This window comes from Nylanderia fulva, unplaced genomic scaffold (genome assembly GCF_048542155.1).
Source record: "Nylanderia fulva isolate GAGA-0341 unplaced genomic scaffold, ASM4854215v1 Scaffold15, whole genome shotgun sequence".
In the NCBI taxonomy this organism is placed as follows: Eukaryota; Metazoa; Arthropoda; class Insecta; order Hymenoptera; family Formicidae; genus Nylanderia; species Nylanderia fulva.
Window position 1 is genome coordinate 3334083 of NW_028189730.1, and position 18112 is coordinate 3352194.

Consider the following 18112-nt stretch of genomic DNA (forward strand, 5'->3'; position numbering starts at 1 on the left):
TTATTTTATAATTATATAATAATAAATATATTTTATATAATAATATATATTATAATATCCCAAGTAGAGCAAGCTGACGTCATTAAACGTCAAAATGACGTCATGATTAAAAATGTGATACTTCTGCTGAAATATATTTTCCATCCTCTTCAGGGATTTTTGTCGATAGCAAATTTTCGTAACAAGATTGCTAACTTTTTACTGTCCTTGCCGAAAATAATAATAGTTTCTCTATTTTGTTTAGGATATAAAAGAAGATTGATGCAATACTACTCACGTCGTCTGCGGCACTAACGTCGACGCCCTCTGGTAACAGGGTCTCGCACACTTCCACGTGACCACCTGCTGCGGCCAGCAACAGGGGCCCCCGGCCATTCTGAAACACGAGAAGAATTCTGAACATCCTCGTGCGACCGTTGCAGGTAAGTGTGCTCGATAAAAAGCTCACTAATTAAGAACCGTCCACCGAAAACATTCGAAAGTGGATATATCTTCTCGTTTGGTGACGCTTGATCAAATTTCTCAATCAGACCCGGAGAGTCATAATCGTTTCGGTACAAATTAACGTGAATTTCCTGCTCCTTTTTTTCATCTTATCCATAAGAGAATTAAACTTGTATTAATATATTAACACATTAATTGCTTCAATGTTCGAACTTTATATCTTTGTGTTTATATAAACTCACATAGAGTTGACAAAAATTAATATTTGGATAATTAGGAAATAAGAGAAGTGCAAAATATTTTTGAAGCATAATGACCTGAAATAAATTTAATTTTATAATAAAATTATTAAAATATTTGCGAAACTTTATATCTTTAATTGTGTTTATAAACTCAGATAAAGTTGAGAAAAATTAATATTTGGTTACTCTTATAAATAATTAGGAAATAAGAGAAATATTTTTGAAGCATATAATAACCAGAAAAAATTAAATTTTATAATAAAATTTTTAAAATTTTATTTGATAAATTTTTAAAATATTTGCGGTTATATATATCTTTCGCTATTGATAATTATATTGTTGTGTAAATATTTATTATAAGTGTCTGAGAGTGCGATTTCGAAATTGCATGTTGAATGTCTTCCAGAGAAATGACGATTAATAAATCAAGCCCAACAGCGGCGAAAAAAATCTGTCGATTAATTTCATCGACGTAATTAAGGCAGGAGCAGCCTCAATAAACGCGTGGATAATCAATTAGACGGTCCATTCGTTCGTATTCCGCGTACGCTTTGAACAAATTGCGTGTCCATCTGTATTTTAAATTTAATCTAATCTATGCAACCGCATACACATATATAATAGAGAATCGCGATGCGTGAATTAACTAATAGATGAAATTAATTTATTGCTGTCAGTCGCGCTCGGAGTTGTTAATAAAGTTTTCCCTTCAACTAATATCGCAAGTAATTATAGGAGGAATTTAATTTAACATTTTGCGATACTCTACACGTTCTTCATTATACATATAAATTAATTTATCGAAATATATCTCGATGACATTTTTCGTTAAGAGACACATTGATAAGTCTGATCGAAAATAAGTATTGCAAACAGGAAATAAATATGGAGAAGCGCACTTAATCATAATTTTTGAGTAATCAAGAGTTTATATAGAGTTAAACCAGTTTTAATGCAAATTTAATTTTTTTTTTTTTTTGATTACTATATTTGTCGCACCAATTTAAATTTTAAAAATTTATAATTACTTTCCTTGAGGTCAAGTTTGTTGGACAAATATTTCATATAATTTTTTTCCCTCTTCTTGCTGCTTTTAATTGTATGAAACGAAATTGCATGAAAAACATCCAACATTAGACGAATTATTTCGCACATATTTTCCAAGATACTTGAAAAATCATACCTCGTCGGGCAAGGGTTTAACATTTTCGTCGAGCAAACGTGTAACTCGAACAACGTCGCCGCGAGCAGCCGCCTCGCGCAACTTTTCTGCCATTCCAGTCGCGCATCTGTAACAAAAGCAATAAATTTTTAGATGAAAATTAAAATTAAAATTAAAATTAAGAAAATGATAAAAATATATTTATATATAAAAATATATTTATGAATATATCTTTTTAAATACATTTATATATAAATATATTTATTTGTTTAATTGAATTTTAATTTATTTTTTTTTATTTATTTAAAAAATATTTTAATTTCTATTTCTAGATGTGATAAATAACAAGTGATTGTCTATATTATATTATATAATATTATATGACATAATTAATAATAAATATCAATATAAAATATTATATAAATATTACATAATACATAATACAATACACTTATATAATATAAATATAAATTATTATATAAATATAATTGCATTATATTACATAATATAATATACGCTGTAATACATATGTGACCATATTATGAAATTATAATTCATCTAAATCCGCATAAAATTATATAATTATCTTTGCAAAGTTGCTCTGTACAGTCTTTAATTTTATTTTATACAGGGTATCCCAGAATTAGCAGATCACCTGTTAATAGCAAATTCCTGCAGGATAACAGGTGAATAAAATTAGTCACCATAATTAAATTTTAGCTGTCCAATATTACATCTGAGTTATTATGCCTGAATTTTAATTATGTGATAAGTAATATTTTTAACTATAGAATTCTCCGTTAAAATATAAAAAATAATATTAATTTATCATAACTAAAATTTAGGTATGATAACTTAATTTCAAATTGTAATGTAGAAACAGCTAAAATTTAACTATAATGACTAATTTTTTTGGAATGGAATTATTTGGAGACGATTTTTACATATTCTCAATTTTTGCTATCATGTATTTTTGTAACTAAACCTTAAATTAAAATTATATTAAAGTAAACTCTACTTGAAATTAATTGAAGAATGTACGTGGTTTTGTTAATATTTTTTCCCACAAGGCTTAGTTTGCGAAAAATTTTCAATCACTTATCATTTAAAAATTATTGGTGCCTCGACATTTTTGCTGAGGAAAAATCGTCTCCAAATAATTCTACATAAATCTGCCATTACCAGGTGATCTACTAATTCTGGAATATTCTGTATATGCAAAATAAAATAATTAGACAAACGTATAAAAAAAAATTTACAGATATTCTAGACAGATTTACAAGAATTTTTATTAAAAAAATCACAATTACACCATTGCATTTTTTATTTAGAAATGAATATTTTACTTACAAATCGTTTCTTATTGAACGTATCGGAAAGGAATAGCGGAGTAAGGTATAGAGCCAATTATTCTTATTGTTAGTTTTAAACTGTGTCTTTATTGTCACCGTTCTCTCTCGAGATCCGCTTTCGTACTGGCGCTAGAATTGGGCTGGTATCGATGAACCATCGATTTAGGTCCGCGATGATTGGATATTCGCAGGTCGCGCGACATTTCGACCAATCTGACGTGATTTTGAATAGAGAGAAGTCGTGGAATGTGGGTTTTTGCATGTTTTCGCGGATAAGATTTGACCCGTATTTGGCAAATAATATCATGAAACATTCACGTGCCGAAACACAAATAGAATTCTAATGTAATTTATTTATGAGACACCTATATGCTGAGGAAATTTCAGAAGTCAGTCGTGGGAGTCTGATGAAATATTTACAACTTTCTTTTCGAAGAAGGCTTCATAGATGAGATTTATAGATTTAAATCACACTCTCTGCTATACGTCTGCTTTGCTTCTCGAATTCTTGTCGTGTAATCCGTGTAACGTGTACAGTAAATTATCCCGATGTCTAGCGAAGCTAGTATACATGTATATGATCTAGGATATCCGAAGTGTGCGTCTGCTAATGAGGTAGACTATTACACTTCCCTACGCGTCGTCCTCGTTTCGAACATTAATCTCGGTCGCGATTATTATTTCTTTTTGTGTAGCTATAACGACCCCAGAAATAACGAATGAAAAGTTCGCGACCGAGCGAATTCATATGTGAAAGTATTTCACCAGGTGCGAATTAATACATAATTTGGACGAAATAAGCTATCAATTTTCTAATTAAAATTTCGAAATAAGTCATTCATATTTTTTAGCTATAGAATTCTCCGTTAAAAAATATAAAAAATAATATTAGTTATTATAACAAAAATTTAGGGATATGAAACAATACATTAAGAAAGAGAAATATTGGGATAATAATTAATCCACTTATTTCACCAGGTGCGAATTAAACCATAATTTGAACGAAATAAGCTACCAATTTTCTAATTAAAATTTCAAAATAAGTAAATCATATTTTTTAGCTACAGAATTCTCCGTTAAAACATATAAAAAATAATATTAGTTATTATAACAAAAAAGTATATGAAAAAAATACATTAAGGGGATGCTGCTGTAGTTCTGTTTTACCGATTTTAAGTTAGATTAGGTTCACTTTTTATTGAATATACAGATTGATACAGGCTTTTAATCTCATTTTTATTACTTCTGTATTATTCTTTTATGTCATCTCTATTGGGATCCCCATATTTTGTGCACAAATGAACTGCAGAACTTTTGTATTAAATAAGTATTAGTAAGAGGTGATGCAAGAGGCCGACAGAAAAACTATAATTTTTAAACTTTTATTGTTTTTTTTAATACGAAATTACAGCGCTCCACGTTTATTATTATCAGTACTTTAATTGTGGAGAAGGATTTTTCAATTTGTATAGCCAATAAAAAAAAATCCTTGAACTCAAAGCCGGTAAAACAGACGTGGTCAGCATCTCCTTAAGAAAGATATAAAGAGATAATAATATAATTAATCCACTTAGATCTAGCAAAGTGCGAATAAAATTGAATTTAATCTAGTTCTACTTATTAAAAGTCTCTCAATTAATAAAAGTATAAATACTACAGAAAAAGCGCGCGCAACGCGCGCTGTAAAGCAAGTCTGTATTTATTACGTGATCAGTGATGCGTACGTATGTCTAACCGTCATAAGGTATATATACGGGACGCACCCTCTGACTTATTACGTGATGTAATTCCGTCACGCGCTACAGCCTCGAATTCGAGCACGCGATGACGGAATCACGCTTCGCCAGATAACAGATGGGCGCGAACTGCATGTCGCGGATGCACGAAATGAGGGTGCGGTGTTTTTTTCCCTAGGAATTTTTCCCCCTCATTTGGCCAATCGAGCTCTACGTCTTCTGTAGCTGACTATTCTGAATAAATATTTTTATCGAATATTTTTATTATAGAAATATTATAGAAGGCACTGGATATTAATTACCACATGAAATAGGCTATATAATTAAGAGTTTAACGCGATAAGTAGGGCGCAAATTATTCTTTCTCGTTAAAATTTTTTACTTACAATTAGTACATTTTAGATTTGTTTTATATATATTATAGTTTTTTTTACATTTTATTAAATTGTGACATCAGAGGCGAGAAAATACACGTTGAACATTTTTGCGTGTTATTTTTAAATAAAAAGATATTTTGATAAAACATACAACTTTAGGCGATTTTAACACACTTTTAAAATACTCCGAAAACTATTTTTTTCTGCCATTTATTTGAAACAAATAAATATTTATCTACATATTTTGAAGAGAATTTTCTTACATCAAACATATTTTTTCACATAAAAAATATTATTAGTTCGGTATTTTCAAATTTACATTAAAAAATATTAATAGTTCAGTTATTCTAACAAGCTTTAAAGATATAAAATCAAAACGGATTTTTATTATTCCTGTCTTGCATGAAAAAGCATAATAATATATTACCAGATGATTTCTTGAATCGTCTTATTTATTTCGTAAATTATTAAGTTTCATATTAGAGTGCTCCGCGTTTTTAGTGCTCGTGTAGATTGTTTCTGTATATCATCTCCCTCGACATGATATGATATAATGTGTATAATAGAATAGAATATGATTATATATTACCGTCCATTCAATTCATTATGAACCAAACACTTTCTCCGGAATTATAAACCGGCCGCGTGCATTTCCTCATACATATATGCATTAGGAAACACAAAGAGGATTTTAAAGCCGACGACTATTCCTTATATTCTCTCGGGCTAGGGGAGTCTAGTATATAAATGACCGCAGCCTCTCGGCTCTTATATCGAATAAAAAGGAAAAATGTGATTTTCTTTCCAATCATCTTGCTCGCTCCTCTCTTCTATTTTGCGTGCAACGCGAGAGCCGACCTTGCCGATAAAGTAAGCGCTATTGCGGCGGATAAAACCAGCAATTTCCTCGTGTTTATTTTATCCGCGACGCCGATGATGGTGCATCTCGTGAATCATAGTGTTTCCTGCTGCGACATTATTACACGCAGGCCCGACCGTCGTGTTTCGCGCACTTCTTATCATTAAAGAAGTTAATAGAGCTTACCACACCCCGAGCAGTATCAAATACGTAGCAGGATGGCGAAAAAATTATTTTAAAAAACTACACGATTTTATAAATTTTTCTTATCGATTTTTAAAAATCATTTTTTTCAATAAAATTTTTATTTTATTTTTATTTTATTTTAATTAAATAATATAATTATATATATATTATAATTATATTATTATTATTATTATTATATATTATAATTTTATTTTAATTATTTTAATTTTTTTAATTTTATTTTTTAATTTTAATTTTTTCCCCTTTGTTTTTAATAATAAAATATTTATATCAAATTTAATCAAATATTTTGAGATTAAGCATCGCGTTAAAATTTCGTTTGAACAAATAAATTTACTTGAAATTAAATGAAAATGAAAATTCTGTGAGGATTAATATTTATCTACTCTGCAGAAAGCGAAATTTATCCAGAGACTTTTTCTCTCAATTTTTAATCCTCAATATTTCATAGATTATATTTTTGCAAATAAGAAGAAGTAAAATATTTTAAAGTCTATTAGAGCCAAAATATCGCACAAATTTCTGATAGTTGAAGGGTACAGATTCGACGAGTTTCTCGAAGAACAAGAGACTTGCTTGAGGACAGCCCTATCTGTAAGATATTATAGGCAGTAACTTAACGAAATTGCCATCTTAAGTGTTTCCAATCGTGGTTTCACCGGTAATCGATCTAACGACTTAATATCACGCGAATGGTATCAAGGCCGTACTTAATTATTATCTCTCATACGGAGAAAATGTATCATCAACTAGCCAGAAAGAAATTTATAAGGGAAAATGGTCTGTCATTAATCACATGTAATCCACCATTTTGGCGAGATAAATAAAGGGAACAAGAGATATCTAAATTTCAAAACTATAAAATTATTAATAATAATTGTACTAATTAATCAATTAATTATGTTTCCTACTTTTATTTTATATTATTTCTTAAATATTTTATTTAATTTTATTTATAATTCTGTATTTTTGTTCTCATCAAGTGATGCATTTTTCCTCTTAAACGGTATTTTTAAATTGACATGAAACGTGTTTTTACGAACATTTCACAAACTTCCGCCATTGATAATAGGCATATTATTAATAAATGTAACCTGTTATAATTTTTTTGCAAGTCCAACGTTTCCATCATGCCGTATTTATTACAGAGTACTCATTTTTCTCAGAAGTTATGAAGCCCGCATCCCGCTGTTTTAACACAACTCAAAGTCAGAACGAATTATCGATCACAATCAGTTCGTCGTTCATATGCAATTTGTCTGTCGCGATTTATCTGTACAACAACTCACGTATAGCATATTTTATTAAACTATTTTTTTTTATTACAAGGGAATTTTGCTATACATATAATTTTATTTTAAATTTTTTCTTATATATTTTATTTAATTTTATTATTTTAGATTATTCGGGGCTTAAGAATTTAATGCAACACTATAGTGATGGTCGCGTGAACTATCATAAATGGCCGTCGCGAATTTACATTTAACTTCTAACACATTATCTTATTATTATTTGAAAAATTAATTAATAATGTTCCGGTGGTCACATGAGATTCTGATGTCAAGGCACTTATTTGTGGACATAAGGAATATAAATCTATTTTTTCTAAACTTTTCATAGTTACACCGCACATAATAATCATGCTGGAATTTCTAACATTGTGGCCTTCGATCATATTCCTTGATAAAGACGTAGTTTTTGTACAATCACAGAGTGTGTCTAACCGCAATGACAACATCTTTAGCATTAAAAAAATTAATTTTTACACTTCAAACTGTTGTTCTTGATATATTCGCAACGGCCATATTTGTTTTGCTTTAATAGCGCCTCTCTTACTGCGGTGGACGTTTTTTTCGCCAATACTTTATTTATAATTCTTTAGTTTTGTTCTTGTCAACATTTATTCGAATCAAGATTCGATGAAGCCAAACGTCTCTGTGAACTTGAATTTTATTAGCCAGAACGTATTTTCTGATGATTCTGATCTCAACCGAAACATTGCGGTACGTTCCGGTCCACTTCGGGCGCTGCCCTAATGTGGACTAGACTCGTATGACTAGACAGAGAATCGCCTTAGGCACTCCAACACATCTTGATGCATCCTTGTAGCTTTAAATTCTTGAAGCTTAAGAAAAAAGAGCATTACGAGCGGCATGCCTAACTGTGGCGAGCTGCGCAAACCTACCCTTCTTCTTATTGGAATATTTGCGCGTAACATATATCAATTATTCATGATGCAAAATGGCAGAAGTCATAAACTGCAAATAGAACCGCATCAATCTACCGTGACTTCTTCAGGGTTGTATAAGCAGTGATAGGATTATTCATTTTTTATTTACATCATTAAATTGTTAATTAAATTATTTTTTATTATTAAATTTAGTATTGAACAAAATTGCAACGATTATTATATTATTATTTTTATCTCTTAATTATTTTGAAGAGTGTATTATATTATAATATTATTCTCTCTCCTTCTCTTTTGTATTAGATTTTTTATATGAAGTAAACGAAAATGATAACAAAATAAGAATTCCAATGTTGTTTTTAAGGCAACCGCTCCAAGTTTTAATCGCTTAATCGTTTGGTTAATGAGAGGAGTGTTGATTTTCGCACTTGATTGCGGTACAATTTTATCCTCTGGTTCCCAAGAAATGCGCGACACAAAGGCACAGTTGGGGCCCCGTGTGCTCGAGTCTTAACTCGGGGAAAATACCTGACAATTATCTACTCGTCTCGCTATATCTCGGAGCAAACCGCTCCATCCCGCAAAGTCCCGAGCATTCTCTCCATTTACTCGACTCGTTACGTTACCCACGTTATAATAACGCGAGGGAGCCATTTTATTCGAGAATTAAATGCACAAATTATACCTGACCGCACCTGGCCGGATCCTGACTTCGTCGCGAAGCGAAGCGACCGTTATAGTGAAAAAAATCAAGAGCCTCATCTAGATTGGGGCCAGTAACTGCTAAGCGTTCAGTTTTAAAACGTGTATTATATACTGTACCATGTGTTCGTAGCTTTAGAATGGTTTAGAATGAAGAATTTCGTTTAGAATTAAAAATTTGGTTGCACTCTGAGCAAAAATATTCTGTCTTTATATATTATCTAGAATTATCAGGGTTGGATAAGTTAATTATTTTTTTTAAGTTAGAAGTGAAGTTAGAGTTAATTACTTCTAAAATTATTTTAGTTACGTTAAAAGTTGCATGAACAAAAAATAATTCAGTTAAAAGTTGAGTTAAGATTAAATAGAAGGTTAATTTTTAAAAATTATTTATATTAAAGTATCGTAACTTTACAATTTTTAAATTTAATATTTTACTTGGAAATTTTTTTTAATTTATATAAAATAAAAATTATAAAAATAATTAATTCTTGAAGAATGATACGTACATTATGAAAAGATTATCTCTTACTAAAATTTAATCGTTATTCAAAATTTAACTATCTAATATTTAAGATTTTATAGAAATAATTCATTTTATAGAAATAACACAAATAATTCAGAGATGAAAACATTTTTGACTTAGTAAAAAAGTTAATAAGTTTAAGTTTAAAAGTAACTATAGTTTAAGTTAAAAATTAACTAAACTAAGTTATTACCTTTTTAACTTTTAACTAATTAACTACTCATTACTAACTAACTTTGATAACTATACTATATATATATTATCGCGTAATATTTATATTTTTGAGGTTTTTAATTACGTAATTTCGTTTGAAGGGAAAATTGACACTTTGCATAAAGGTACTAATTTTTTCTGTTGATCGATATTTACCTACATCACACTTTTCGAATAAGTCAAACGTATACGATTGCATAATTTGCCGATGGAACACAGTGTTCTCGAGTGAGCAGCCACGTGTGAATGTACACATGTATGTACATACAAGCACGAGAGCGCACACAAGCGAACATCCACTTGCGTCTAACTCGCGCGAAACCGGTATTTGCGCCTTCCAGAGTAAACCTTTATATACGGAGAATACTCACACAGGGTGCTCCAACAAGCTTTATAATCTGCGTCAATTCACGAAGCTTTCTGAATACACAGACACTAAAAGAACTCGGAATTTTCTAGGATTGTCTGACGACTCGGAAATAAATTACGAATTTTTTAAATAAATTTTTAAATAAGAGTTTAAGGGGATGCTGACCACGTCTGTTTTACCGACTTTGAGTTCAAGGGCTTTTCTTTTTATTGGCTATACAGGTTGAGAAATCCTTCTCCACAATTAAAGTACTGACAATAATGAACGGGGAGCGCTGTAATTTTGTATAAAAACAATAAAAGTTAAAAAATTACAGTTTTTATCGATCTCTTGCATCAGCTCGTAACAATACTTATTTAATACAAAAGTTCTGCAGTTTATTTGTGCACAAAATATGGCGCTCCCAATAGAGATGACATGAAAGAATAATACAGAAGTAATAAAAGTGAGATCAAAAGCCTATCAATCTGTATATTCAATAAAAAGTGAAGCTAATCTAACTTAAAATCGGTAAAACAGAACTGCGGCAGCATCCCCTTAACGTGAATAATTGCGATGTTAAAAATTAAGAAAATGACGTTCAATTAATGAAAAAAATTGATATTCAAGGAAGAATATATTTTATTCTCTCTATATCCAAATGTTCTTATTATTATTCTGTGAACAGCCTGTTTTAATCAACATGGAGGTTCAATTTCTACGATTATTATGCTCTTTTACCACTTAAAGAGATCCCAAGTCACAAAGATATACTCACCGGCCATATACGCTTGTCCAGAAGGCGTCGTTTGCGAAAGTAATCCTTAATCCGTGTCGAAATGTCGGACAGTTTGTCTTTTATAAAATCCACTGCCAAGTTAAGCACAAGCCACACATCACTTCTTGTAGCACTACGTACGAGCTATCGCACAAAGACTCGATCTTCTTGCTCGATATCACGTAGCTCGAAGATCGTTGGGTACCAGCTATAACGAATCATCATCAGTTTAATGATATTCAGAGGGTTGTACTAAAGTAATAATGAGATTTGATTTATCACGCTGAAACGAATGATATGGAATTTTATATCTAAAATTAAGATATTTTTCGAAATCTTCGCCACTGCAACATTTTATATGAAATAAGTATCCCTGATCAGTTTTAAATAAATAGTTATATTAATTTAACAAATCCAAGTATTTTTTCACGATAAAAAAATATCTATATCTTTCTTTTTAAAAAAATGTACTGAAAAAAATATTTAGTTAATTCTTATATAAGTATTTATTTCAATACTGTCAAATAAATCATTTATTTGAAACTAATAATATTTATTTGATATAAATCCTTTTCAAATCAAATAAATATTTATTTGTTTCAAATAAATGATTTATTTGGCAGTATTAAACTAAATATATATTAATTTAGTCATTTTTTTCAGTGTGTATATTTTACATAAAATATATTTTTATTTGTAAATTATCTCTATTTATTTTTGCACAGATTAGATATATTTAATATTGTGATTAAAGAAACAAAAAAGTCTTGTACGCAGAGAGATTTCGATGCCCGCACGTATCGTAGAAGATTTCGATGCTCGCATATGCAAGTTGACCGCACTAGTTGCAGATCATATATATGTATGTTTGTAGAATTGAATTTCTTAGCAAAAATGTAATTTCTTTCAATTCTTAATTTCATCCATTTATTCAAACAAATACATTTCATTTTAAATATATATGTTTAGGTTTCTTCGGGAAATAAAATAAAAAAATAATGAATATACTTTATTATTATTATATTATTAGGTATTGTAATATTATTTATTATATATATATATATATATATATATATATATATTATTATTAAATTATATTATATATAATGCGCGGTAAAATAAGAACATCAGTTATTGATGATGATGGTTATATAGGTTTTGAATAATATAATATGCAATTCTCGGAATATATCTTGTTGAAACTCTTTGATGTTTCAATTTTACGGTCATTATATTAGATGCTTCTCCAGCAAAGCTTATGGATAAAGAGACCATAAAGATTAAATATCTGTTAGACAATTACCTGGGTAGTTCTTGAACTTTAATATCCCGTTGAATATATTGTATATACTTGAGTAAAGCGTGAACGATATACAATACTTAACAAAAGCGACTAAAATTTGCAATCTTTTATGTAAAATCCGCAGAATTCTTTTATCAAATAACTAAGAAAAATTACTAAATTTTTGCAATAGGAACTCTGCAATAAGTTGAGATCTACAATTAATTAGTTACAGTCAAACAATCTATCAAGTCTAATATTATCGGAGCCGAATACTTTGAAATCTCTACAAAGCCCTTTTACTTTCTCGAAAAATTTCAAAATGGTTGGCGACACAACCAATGTTCCGTGGATGATACACGCGCGCTTTGATTATCACATCACATTATTTTTTCACAAATTAATTCTCGGAAGTCTGATTTCCATTTAAACTCGTGTATGAAATTTCAGGACGTTCTTCCAATAATTGTAACCACAGGATTTTTTCAACGATTCTTAATCATCCCGCATCTTCTACCTCAAATTCCCGACATCTTCGCATGCAAAATCACGAGAGATGAATTACTCCGAAATTGTTCACGAGCACATTTTTACGCGAGCGCGCGATTCAATTCACTCTCATTCACTATCAATAGCGTACTTCGAATTTGCAGTATATCTCGACACGACCAACTTGCACATATTCCTGAGGACGTATTCCTTCGACCGGAAGACCCGGAAAGGCGGCCGCGTCGAGACTGGTCGCATCGGGAGAAAGCTGCGAATTGTAAGCGGTTCTCCAGAAGCCCACAACAGTACCGGCCCAAGTCGTCGATAAAACCCGGGATCAACCAAGAATGGAGCAGAGTAATGCTGTTCAAAAAATCCGATAAAAAGACACACTTTTACTAAAATATGGAAAAATTTTTAAATTAAATATAAAATATAATATATAAAATAAATATACTATATAATAATATATAAAATTAAAATAAATATAATATATAATAATATATAACATTGAGATATAATTAAAATATATAAAAGACTTTACTGAAATATTACAAAAAAATGTTGATAAACTCTATATTTTAATTAAATCTTTAAAAGTAATATATTCTTTTATATTTGTATAAATTATATGTGATAGACATAAAACGCACTGACACCATGGTTAACAAGGATATACATCATTAACCATTAAACAAGATTTTTATATTATATATATATAATATTTAAATATAATAAACTTGGCAAAATTGATTTCGACGTAACTAGCAATTTTATTCAATACTTTCACGACGTTTCGACCCTTTGGTTGTGGTCCTTATCAAGTGAGAATTCCATCAATTAAAATGAGATTAACGCAACATAAAACCGATCTTATTTAAAATTAATAGTTAAAAGAGGAACACGTCCCATCGCTATGATGTTTCGTCAATGTCGTTGAAGTCGTCGTGAAAGTATTGAATAAAATTGCTAGTTACGTCGAAATCAATTTTGCCAAGTTTATTTTCACCACTAGCGTCCAATATTTATTTTGATTGATTTTAAAAATATAATATGTTTAAAATATTTAATTATAAATATAAATATTATTTTAAATATAATAATATAATTATATGTATATAAATTTTATATATAAACAAATTTTATATATTAAATAAAATATTTATATATAAATATTTTATATATAAATTTATAAATAAATTTGATATATAAATATCATATATATTTAAAAAATCTTTAAAATCAATACGAGCAACTTGTTATCCGCTACTGTCCCCTACTATCGGAGCAAAAGTCACTCCTTCCCTCATACCTTTCCCACCTCATCATTCCACTACGACAACCGGACTACTATGAATCTGTTTTGTACCAGTCAATGACGTACAAATGATTCCTGTGAACCGATATTTATATATTAATAAAAAAATATATTAATAAAAATATCTCGAAATTATGCGAAAGAGAATCGCGTTAAATAATTAACTCGAGAAATTCGATATGTAAAGAAAATGTATTTGATGAATTTGCATGAAGTCAATCACAAAGAAATAATCAGCGAAAAATCGTCGATTCAAAAGAAATATATGAAATGCTGCAAATGTCACACAAAACAATTACAAAGCAACAAAATTTGCTTTGAATGGTTCGTCATGTCGTCAAAATAAAAAAAAATTAAAAATCTAAAAAAATTTGAAATAAAACATGCAATCAAATCTTTATATAAAAAAATATGCACTATTCTAAAATCAAATCATTTTCAAAATTACGGCGTAATATAATGGAAACTCCACAAAAAGCAGAAAAGAGGTATGCTGTTGTATAAATTTCTTTACCATCTTCCATTTTGATATTTAAAAAGAGTTTGATTTATTTATATTATTATATAATTAATTTATATGAATTATAAATATTATATATTATATATAATGAATTAATGTATACTGCATATATAATGAATAGTATTAGAAATATTGATAAATAATTCAGTTAATAAAATGCAACAAATTTCTTCTGTAATAAAAATGTATTAATTTCAATAGATAATGGAAAAAATCAAGCAAGTTCACAAAATGCAATAGAGAACAAAATATAGCTAAATTGAAAAATGTGAAAATTTTGAAAATTTTACTAATCATGTGAGCTTGTTACTTTGGAGTGTCAATTTTTGAATTAATCTGGAGCAAAACAAATTAATGATGCCAAGAGGAGATGAATTTTTTTACACAAAATTAATGACAAATTTGTAAATGTAAGTGAAATAGATAATACAAAAAAAAATACATCTTTAGAGAGATTCCCAAAATTTTGTCCTATACTATATATTAAAGAGAAATAATTATTGTTTTATCATCAAGAAATCTTATTATAATTAAGAAAACATATGCATTTTTCAACCATTTTAATTAAAGCTTTGTAAAAATTTCAATAGTCTCTCAAAAATAATTTATTAATTTTCTTGTAAAATTTAGTTTATCGCACAATAAAAATTTTTATTTTTTCTTATTATTTACATCGTATTCTTTCTTCCCTATATTATTTTATTTAAATGCGAGTATATTTTTTATTTGTATGATATTTTATATTCCATCTCACCCCTTTAACAGAGAACATAAAATTCCACAAATATCCAAATTAAAATTGCTACTCCAAAGAATCAATAGCTCTTCATGCATTGCAATCCAACTTTGGAAAAATCAGAAATGGCCGAGGCTCAAAAATTCCGTGATAAAAAGATGCGCAAAATTCGAACATCGAATGGTTACTCCAATCAGATAAATCAAGATAGAATTGACAGAATTAAATGCATGGAAGACATCATACAAGATCTGGAATGCCATGGACCAGCTGGTTTAATACATATTTGTGTCTTAAGTGATATAATTGGAAAACCCATTAGGGTATGGAACGCTGATGGTAGTTTAAACAGCATCATCGGGAAGCGAAAAACAGGAGAGCCCATAGATGTCGAGTATCACAAAACAGATTCCGAACAGATAGGTCAGTTGTTAGCAAAGAGTTTATTATAAAAATAGACAAAGGCAACTTATTTCAAGATTAATCTCACAGTATCCACTTGATACCAATTCAGGGGATCTTAAACGTCCTTGAGAAGTCTGTTGTTTTTTTTCTGTTTTATCGACAAGATATGAAGTTAGATAAACTATAAATCTATTTATTGGCCATACGGATTGTTTTTTACTTGAAATTAGAGCGCTTCGCCCTTTGTTAATATTAATAGTTTAATTTGTACAGGAAAAAGATTTATCAATCTGTATAGTCTCATATATATCTTGATTACAGAATTATGAATGTTTAGAATTCATAATTCTGTAATGAAGATATGCAGTTTGATCAATCTTTTTCCTGTACAAATTAAAATATTAATATAAACAAAGGGTGAAGCGCTCTAATTGTAAGTGAAAAACAATCCGTATAGCCAATAAATAGATTTATAGTTTATCTAATCTCACATTTTGTCGATAAAACAGGAAAAACCAACAGACTGCTCAATAAAAACGTTTAGGATCCCCTTAACTCCCATCCTATCCACTTCCTTAATTCCTCTCTAGGCCATTGGACCCTGAAATGCGGGAAAGATCCCGATAATGTCTCCATAGATTTAAATAGCTGTCTCTTTTCGGTGATCGGCTCTCAGATCGGGGAAAGTCCATCGAAACTTCGTAAATGGACGGTGTTGAAGCTAAAGAGCCACTTTCGAAAAGGAAGATTGGCCGATCGAATAGACAAGATCCTGAAATTAGAGAAAAATGGCAAGATAATCCTGTTGATCGGTGGAGCTCGCTATTGCGGCACCTCGCCCGATCATGCCGGGGTAATTCTTGACCAATCGGAGGGTAGACTCGCACACGGACATGGGAATCCTGGCCATCCCAGAGGACACGCTGTGCATCCGTCGCCCCCTAATGTCCAGACCTATTCTCAAAGAGGATGGAAGACAGCTTTTTTATCGCGAGATGACCAAAATTATGTTGTCCATTTGGCCTTGACCACACAACAAGCTAAGGCTGCGATGGATAGGCTCAACAGAGGTGCGACATCAGAAGCGATAGATGTGTTGCCTTCAGAGATGAATCATTCGGAAAGTTTCCCCAGGGGAAGAGAATTTGAAGGTGGAATAGCGACGAGTAATGAAAAAAGAATTAGAAGTGTGTTTTTGCTGTTGAGACACCACTCAAGTCAGTATAATAATCCAGATGCGGATGTTTTCGTGCAAACCTGTTACCCTAGACTGAATTAAATTCTTAACGGAATATACGTATATACCTTGGAAAAAAAAGGAAAAATAAATAAATATGAATTAAATAGAGTTATATTCAAAGAAATTGCTTCTGTTGTAGAGAAATCGAATTCACAACAGGTTTATTTGCTTTAACTTCTGCACTATATTTTTTTCCTATTTGTTTATTTCAAATATTATACATATATATGCACCTATTTTATTTCAATCACGAAACATGCAACTAAATGACACAGCAAATTTATGCTTGTCTTTTGAATATGTTTTTAATCGCACAAAGATACTAAATAATACGAATTTGTAATGAATAACGTCCTGTGTCGAACTGTCTAAGCTATTTGGTAGATTTTCAATTACTATTCATAGTCCCTCTTGTCATTTCGTACACTTCCCTGTCACTGTTAATGAAGAATCGAGCAGCGTAATGCTGTTTAAAAAATCCGTTACAAAACCTACACTTTTACTAAAATATAAATAATTAAAAAATAAAATATAAAAAATATAAAATTTAAATATAAAATATTTTAAAAATGTTAAAATATAAAGAAATATTTTTACGTTTTTAATATCTATTAATTAAATATTCATTCTTCCTGCTTTCTTTTTCTCGGTCTCTATATAATTCTACTCGTTTAACGAATGGGATGTTGATATAAATCTATATTTTAATTTTATATAATATTTTAAATTCTTTAAAAATATATATATTCTTTTATATTTATATAATTTTATATGTAATAGATATAAAATAAACTAACATCATCGTTAGAAGGATATACCTTCTTCATCAGATAAAATTCATGGATCATTATCTACAAGGAAGATTATATACATTTGTCTAATATATAATATTTAAAATGTTCTACATCAGCCAATAACGTACTAATAATTACTCCTGAACTGATATTTATTTATTAATGGAGAAGGCACAACTCGACATTTTACGAA

At 29.6% G+C, this 18112-nt stretch overlaps 2 protein-coding genes across 4 annotated transcripts in view; one reads left to right on the forward strand and one right to left on the reverse strand.

Moving 5' to 3' along the window:
- Positions 1–13152, reverse strand: part of dgo (ankyrin repeat domain containing protein 6 diego) — a 28468-nt gene extending 15316 nt beyond the window's left edge. For 2 of the 3 annotated variants that reach the window (XM_029318819.2, XM_085480538.1), the window contains exons 1-3: positions 3199–3258; positions 1870–1975; positions 278–376 (exon numbers count right to left, since the gene is read on the reverse strand). In XM_029318819.2, the coding sequence (XP_029174652.2) occupies positions 278–376; positions 1870–1962 (192 nt within the window). In that variant the 5' untranslated portion in view covers positions 1963–1975; positions 3199–3258. Of the gene's footprint in view, positions 1–277; positions 377–1869; positions 1976–3198; positions 3259–11135; positions 11344–12438 lie in introns of those variants that run through there. The other variant, XM_085480539.1, reaches the window with a different exon arrangement.
- Positions 13153–15605: 2453 nt separating this feature from the next.
- On the forward strand, positions 15606–17164 carry LOC114943227 (uncharacterized). Its single transcript, XM_085480592.1, has 2 exons — positions 15606–15903; positions 16476–17164. Exons 1-2 carry the CDS (start codon positions 15606–15608, stop codon positions 17162–17164), a joined length of 987 nt encoding a protein of 328 aa, XP_085336718.1.
- The last annotated feature ends 948 nt before the right edge of the window (positions 17165–18112 follow it).